Source organism: Onychostruthus taczanowskii, unplaced genomic scaffold, assembly GCF_017590055.1.
Source record: "Onychostruthus taczanowskii isolate IOZ18803 unplaced genomic scaffold, ASM1759005v1 scaffold228, whole genome shotgun sequence".
Taxonomy (NCBI): Eukaryota; Metazoa; Chordata; class Aves; order Passeriformes; family Passeridae; genus Onychostruthus; species Onychostruthus taczanowskii.
The window spans coordinates 183,014-190,927 of NW_024499551.1; the positions used below are offsets into that span (position 1 = coordinate 183,014).

At 49.5% G+C, this 7,914-nt stretch overlaps 1 protein-coding gene across 1 annotated transcript in view; it reads left to right on the top strand.

Annotated features, from left to right (window-relative positions):
* The first annotated feature begins 1,995 nt into the window (after positions 1–1,995).
* The window catches only part of RASSF2 (Ras association domain family member 2), a 10,711-nt gene continuing 4,792 nt past the window's right edge, over positions 1,996–7,914 (top strand). The window contains exons 1-4 of the mRNA XM_041405281.1: positions 1,996–2,052; positions 3,396–3,471; positions 4,350–4,501; positions 5,422–5,542. Of these exons, the coding sequence (XP_041261215.1) occupies positions 2,000–2,052; positions 3,396–3,471; positions 4,350–4,501; positions 5,422–5,542 (402 nt within the window). The 5' untranslated portion in view covers positions 1,996–1,999. The remainder of the gene's footprint in view (positions 2,053–3,395; positions 3,472–4,349; positions 4,502–5,421; positions 5,543–7,914) is intronic.

Sequence of the window (7,914 nt, forward strand, 5' to 3'; positions counted from 1 at the left end):
ACTCCCTTGGGTATTTTTAGCACCAGGCTGTTTTTGCTGCTCTAGGAGGGTTTTTTTCACTCCCTTGGGTATTTTTAGCACCATTTTCACATCTGCCACGTCCTTTAATCCTCCTTGACCATCCCCAGAGCTTTCAGCCCTTGCCAGGGGACACCCACCAGGGGCAGCTCCTTCCTGCCCCCCAACCCTGGGGAGCAGCTGCTGCCCCAAAAACCCCACGGGTTTATCCCAAACCCTCCTGGTGCCGTTTTTGGTGGATCAGTGAGATTATTCCTGTGGGAGGCGGCTGCAGGAGGACAGTTGGTGCCGGATGTTGCCAAATTTTGCCGGATTTTACCCAATTTTACCCAAATCCTCTCTCAGCTCCTCAGGAAACCCAGAGCTTTGTCAGCTCTTCCGCGATTTTTTGTTCCTGACTTCTCCTTCTGCTTTTTCTCTGAGCCCCAGGGCTGGGCTGGGCCGATTTCCTGCCCTTCCCCTCCTGCCACTGAGGATTTTTTTTGCTGTTGAAAATCAATTTTTTTCCCCCGGGGGTTTATCCCAAAGTGAGGGATGGAGCCCCAGGATTGCTGCCCTGCCGGGGATTTAGGGTTTGGCTTCATCCCCTGACAGGTTTTACTGCCTCGGCCCGGATTTTGGGGTGGATTTGGGGTTTTTTCTTGCAGGAAAAGAGATTTTTGTGTCCCAGGGGGCTGGGAGGAAGCACGTGGGGAGGTGGGAGGTGGAGGAAATCAGCGCCTTGAGGAGCAAACGCCTGACAGGAGAAGGGGAGGGAGGGAAAAGACCCTGAAAAATGAAATTTTCCCATCCAAGGAAAAGCAGGACCCGCCCAAAAAAAACCCTTTTCCCATCTTTCCAAACCTCCCCAGTTCCTCATTCTGAGGCCCCTTTGAGGCCCAATTTCCAAAGTGAGCATCCCAAGGGCTTCACCCCAAACCCCAACAATTCCACCCAAAAAATCCCCCCCGAGCTCCGAGCCGGGGCCTGTCCCAGGTGAGATTTTGAAATTCCCAAAAATCCGGCTGGCACCACAAAACCCGCGAAGGATCAGCCCAGAATTTCTGCCTGCTCCGAAATCCCAAAATCCCAAAATCCCAAAATCCCAAAATCCCTCCTTGGCACGCCCCACGGGAGCAGCCCCAGCCCTGGGGGCTCTGAGGGGTGGAAAAAGAGTAAAAAACTCGGGGAAAAGGAACAATTCCCGTTCCCCTCCCCACCCGCGGGCGCTGCCAATGCAAATTTCGGGTAAGGAGATCCCGGCCGGGATTAAATTTTCAGCGAGTTCGGCGCCTCTGCCCTTCTCTGATGTCGCTGCTTCCCCCAGGAGCCCCGCCCGCCCTGCCCAGCCTTTTCCACTCCGGGGGGGGCTTAATTGATTAATTAATTAATTTGTAGGTTTAGGTCGGATTTTTATCTATTTATTTATTCAATTTCTTTAAATGATATCTATTTTCTTGTAATTTTTAAGTATTTTATTTTTTTGGTTTAGGTTTCCTTGATTAATTTATTTGTTTTCAATTTAAATTTTAAAATTATTTGTATTTATTTGCATTATTTTCAATTTATTATTTTTTGTTTTAAATTTTAATTTTTAATGTATCATTTGTATTGCTTTTAATTTAGTTTTTAGATTATTTTTTTAAACTTTTTTTCTTACTTTTATTCTTATTTTTTATTTATTTTCACTGTATTTTAATTTGTAATTTTTTTCATTTTTAATTTGTTTTAGTTTTATTTCTATTTCTATTCCTATTTCTATTTCTATTTCTATTTCTATTTCTATTTCTATTTCTATTTCTATTTCTATTTCTATTTCTATTTCTATTTCTATTTCTATTTCTATTTCTATTTCTATTTCTATTTCTATTTCTATTTCTATTTCTATTTCTATTTCTATTTCTATTTCTATTTCTATTTCTATTTCTATTTCTATTTCTATTTCTATTTCTATTTCTATTTCTATTTCTATTTCTATTTCTATTTCTATTTCATGCCCGCCATGGAGCTGGGAGCGGCCGCCGTGCCCTGCGGGAAGGACAAGTTCATCTCCAGGTACCACGGGACACGGGGGACACGGGACACGGGACACGGGACATGAGTGGGGACACGGGACATGAGTGGGGACACGGGACAGGGGACATGAGGGGGGACACGGGACATGAGTGGGGACAGGGAACACTGGGGGACACAGAGGGACAGGGGACAGGGGACATGAGTGGGGACACGGGACATGAGTGGGGACAGGGAACACGGGACAGGGGACACGGGACACTGGGGGACACAGGAGGGACATGGGGGGACATGGGACACGGGACACAGGACACAGTGGACATGGGACACAGGGGGACACAGGGGGACAAGGGACAGGGGACAAGGGAGGGACATGGGACATGGGGGGACATGAGACATGGGGGGGACACAGGACACAGGACATGGGACATGGGACATGGGACACGGGACATGGGACATGGGACACAGGGGGACATGGAGGGACACGGGATATGGGACATGGGGCACAGGGTGGTGACATGGGTGGGACACAGGGGGGACACAGACAGGACATGGAGCAGGACATGGGGGGACACAGGACATGGGACATGGGGTGAGTACATGGGTCAGGACACGGGGGAGACACGGGGGGACACAGAACACGGGCGGGACATGGGTGGGGACACAGTGGGGGGACACAAAGGGGACACAGGTGGAGACACGGGGGGACAGGGGTGGGACACAGATGAGGACACGGGCAGGACATGGCAGGGACATGGCGGGGACACAGGGGGAGACACGGGTGGGACATGGGGGGAAAAGGGCGGGACACGGGTGGGGACATGGGGCAGGACATGGGCGGGACACGGTGGGACAAGGAGGGGACACGGGGGGACAAGGAGGGGACAGCAATTTGCCCCTCAGAGCTGGGGGAGGCCGGCGTGACCACCCTGCGTGACCGCTCGTGACACCAGCGTGACCCCAGACAGCTGATCAAATGATAAAATGATAAAAAGATAAAAAGATAAAAGGATAAAAAGATAAAAGGATAAAAGGACAAAAGGATTCCGTTTTCAGCCTCGTGACCGACTGCCCCGAGCTCTTTTGGGGTTCCTTTTAGGGAGATTTAGGGGGGCACCCTCGCGGGGAGCTTCTCCCCCGGACTGCGGCTGCAAAATGTTGGAGCCCCGGCAAAACCTTCAACAGGGGAGGAGGAAAAGGACCCAAATCTGCCTCAAATCAAGCAGATTTGGGTCCCCAGCAGCACGGGGGGCTCCTCAGCCAGGGCGGCGACTCCTGAATTTCCAGCGGCAGCTCCGGGGTCGCCGGCGGTGCCTGCGGCATCTCCCCCCTCCCCAAAACCATCCCAGCACCTTTTTCTCCATTTTTTCATTTTTTCCCCCCAGGAACGAGCTGCTCCTGCACCTCAAGACCTACAACATCTACTACGAGGGGCAGAACCTGCAGCTGAGGCACCGGGAGGTGAGAGCCGAGGGGATTGGGGAGCCCGGGACCAGGATTGGGTGGGAGGGGTCCCAAAATCCCCCGTGTGCCACCCCTGGCCCCGCAGGGACACCTCGAGCTGGCCCGGGGGCTCCAGCCCCCGCTGCTCTGGGAATGCCACACTGATATGATGGATATAATATTGATGTTGTAGCTTTATAGTTATATGTATGTATGTAATTTGCATTCACATTTTTATATATATATATATAAAATATATAAATAAATAAATAAATAAATAAATAAATAAATAAATAAATATATTTACATTATATATAAAATCTGCATTTGGTTATAGGTATATATCTGATTTTTTATATGATATGTAAGCCTGTATATATATATATATTCTGTGTATAAAATCCTTATATTCTATGTATAAAATCCTTATAGTCTACATATAAAAATCCTTATATTCTGTGCATAAAATCCATATATTCTACATATTAAATCCTTATATTCTGTGTATAAAATCCCCATGTTCTGTCTATAAAATCCTTATCTTCTATGTAGAAAATCCTTATATTCTGTCTATAAAATCCTTATATTCTACATATAAAATTCTTATATTCTGTGTATAAAATCCTTATAGTCTACATATAAAATCCTTACATTCTGTCTATAAAATCCTTATATCCTACGTATAAAATCCTTATATTCTGTCTACAAAATCCTTATATTCTGAATATAAAATCCTTATATTCTATGCATAAAATCCTTCCAGTCTACATATAAAATCCTTATATTCTACATATAAAATCCTTATATTCTACATGTTAAATCCATATATTCTGTGTATAAAATCCTTGCATTCTGTGTATAAAATCCTTCTATTTTGTGTGTGAATCTGGCTGCAGGAGGAAGGGGAGCTGATCGTGGAGGGGCTGCTGAACATCTCGTGGGGGCTGCGCCGCCCCATCCGCCTGCAGATGCAGGACGACAACCAGCGCATCCGCCCGCCACCCTCCTCCTCCTCCTGGCACTCGGGCTGCAACCTGGGCGCCCACGGGTGAGTGAGGGCAGGGCAGCCCCAAAAACACAGCCCCAAAAACGGGCAGGCAGCCCCAAAAACACAGCCCCAAAAATACAACCCTAAAAACCCAGACCCAAAAAAACAGCCCCAAAAATCCAGACCCAAAAAACACAGCCCCAAAAATACAACCCTAAAAACCCCAACCCAAAAACACAGCCCTAAAAACCCAGACCCAAAAACACAGACCCAAAAATACAGCCCCAAAAAACACAGCCCCAAAAATACAACCCTAAAAACCCAGACCCAAAAACACAGCCCCAAAAACGGGCAGGCAGCCCCAAAAAACACAGACCCAAAAACGGGCAGGCAGCCCCAAAAACACAGCCCCAAAAATACAACCCTAAAAACCCCAACCCAAAAACACAGCCCTAAAAACCCAGACCCAAAACCACAGCCCCAAAAAACACGCCCCAAAAGCCCCAAAAACACAGACCCAAAAACCAGGCAGGCAGCCCCAAAAATGCACAGCCCCAAACCCACACAAACATCCCCAAAATCTACACAGACAGCCCCAAAACATCACAAACAACCCCAAAACCAAGGAGCAGGACCGGGGCTTGGATCCACTGGGATTGGATCACACAAACATCCCCAAAATCTACACAGACAGCCCCAAAACATCACAAACAACCCCAAAACCACACAAACAGCCCCAAAACCACACAAACAGCCCCAAAACCACACAGACAGCCCCAAAACCACACAGACAGCCCCAAACCCCCCATCCTGGCAGGCTGTGCACCCCCAGCTCCCTCCTCCAGGATTTTTGTCCCAGAAGGAGCCGGGGATGAGGGACAGAGATTCCCTGCATTGTCCTTCCCTCTGCGGCCCCGCAGGGACAGGGACCCCGGGCAGGGACCCCCGCCGGGGCACCCACCCCTCTCTGTGCCCCCCAGGTCCGTGCTGAAGCCCAGCACCCTGCCGGACATCCAGGTGACCGACGGGGACAGCGGCAGGGGCACGGAGAATCCCGGGAACGGCGCAGGTGAGCTGGGCTCGGATCCGCTGGGATCGGGAGTGGGGCTTGGATCCACTGGGATTGGATCCACTGGGATCAGGTTGGGATCCACTGGGATTGGATCCACTGGGATCAGGTTGGGATCCACTGGGATTGGATCCACTGGGATCAGGTTGGGATCCACTGGGATTGGATCCACTGGGCTTGAGCTTGGATCCACCGGGAATGGTCCAAGGGCTTGGATCCACTGGGATTGGGCTTGGATCCACTGGGATTGGTCCAAGGTCTTGGATCCACCGGGAACGAGACCGGGGCTCAGATCCACTGGGATCGGATCCACTGGGATCAGGTTGGGATCCACTGGGATTGGATCCACCAGGAGCAGTCCAAGGGCTTGGATCCACCAGGAGCAGGACCGGGGCTTGGATCCACTGGGATTGGATCCACCGGGATTGGGAGCGGGGCTTGGATCCACTGGGATTGGATCCACTGGGCTTGAGCTTGGATCCACCGGGAATGGTCCAAGGGCTTGGATCCACTGGGAGTGGGACCAGGGCTTGGATCCACTGGGATTGGATCCACTGGGAGTGGTTCAAGGGCTCGGATCCACCGGGATCGGATCCACCGGGAGCGGGACCGGGGCTTGGATCCACTGGGCTTGAGCTTCGATCCACCGGGAATGGTCCAAGGGCTTGGATCCACTGGGATTGAGCTTGGATCCACTGGGATCAGGTTGGAATCCACTGGGATTGGATCCACTGGGAGTGGTCCAAGGGCTTGGATCCACCAGGAGCAGGACCGGGGCTCGGATCCACTGGGATTGGTCCCAGGGCTCAGATCCACCAGGATCAGATCTACTGGGAATGGTCCAAGGGCCTGGATGCACCAGGATCAAGCTGGGATCCACCGGGATCAGATCCACCAGGAGTGGTCCAAGGGCTCAGATCCACCAGGATTGGATCCACCAGGATCAAGCTGGGATCCACCGGGGGATCCACCGGGATTGGATCCACTGGGATCAGGCTGGGATCCACCAGGATCAGATCCACCAGGAGTGGTCCAAGGGCTCAGATCCACCAGGATTGGATCCACCAGGATCAAGCTGGGGGCATCCAGGGATCCAGGGGGATCTGAGGGGAGCTGAGCCCTTGCAAATCTGGATCCAGGAACCCCCATCCATGACCCTCCAACTTTTCCCCCCCTTTTTTTTTTCTCTCCCCACTCACGACGCTTTTCCCACCTGAATGAAATCATTCCCAGGCAGCGCCCACCCCACCACGACTCCCCTCAGCTTTATGGCCTCAATCCTCTGCCAGCACATAAGGAAAAAAAGCCTTTTATTCCATTTTTTCCCCTAAAATCCAGTAAAAATCAGTGCCTGGCGTGCACCTGGGAGTGCTCAGTCATCGTTTGTGCAGCTGGAGCAGCTCCTGCCAGAGATTCCTCCCTGCTGCAGACATGTCCTGAATTAAAACCCCCGGAGCTGGAGCCTGAGAGCTTCATTAAAAATGGATGAAGAGCTGGTTTATAATAATCTGGATCCAGGCCAGTTTTCATGCAGAGATCTGAGGCTCTGCCCTCGTTTGCCTGCTCTCATTAAAGAGGAAGTTAAATTATGGAAAAGAGAGGGAAGATGCTCGAGCTCCCGGGAGGAGGGGTTTGATCCAGGGAGCAGCAGGGATTTAGGAGGATAATTCTGAATTAATGACCTTCCTCGGGAGCTGGGGCAGAATAAACTGCTTGTTGTGGTTTAAAGGAAAGTTCATGGGGGGTGAGGAAATTTGATCTTGGGGTGAGGATTTCTGCATCCTCCCAGAGGCTGCTTTGGAGCAGGAAAACTCTGGAATCACAGAATTGTCCTGAGTGGGAAGGGACCACAAGGATCTTTGACCTAACACGTCAACAATCCCACCCCGGCAGTGTTACCCAAAAATCAAAAATCCCACCCTGTGCTTGGATTGTTATGTATAAAAAAATCAAAAATCCCACCCTGGGAGTGCTCCCCAAAACTTAACAATCCCGCCATGTGCTGGGAGCATTACCCAAAAATCAAAAATTCCACCTTGTGCTGTCACTTGTTTGCCTCTGAGTGGAATGTTCGTGCCTGTGGCTCGTGGGGGATTATTGTCAAGGGGTTTTTGATGAGCAGGAAAACATAAATGTTGTTGTTGTTGTTGTAACACCACAAGCTTACAAATTCTGACGTGGAGAACAGATGTAATTAAAAATAACAATAGTGTGGTGTTTTCTGAGTTCCCCAGATGGAGAAGGAATTGAGAAATCTGACTCCATGTTCTTAGAAGGCGAATTGATATGATTTATATTATATTATATTATATTATATTATATTATATTATATTATACATCATATCATATCATATTCATTATATTTATTATATATATGATATGATATGATATGATATGATATGAT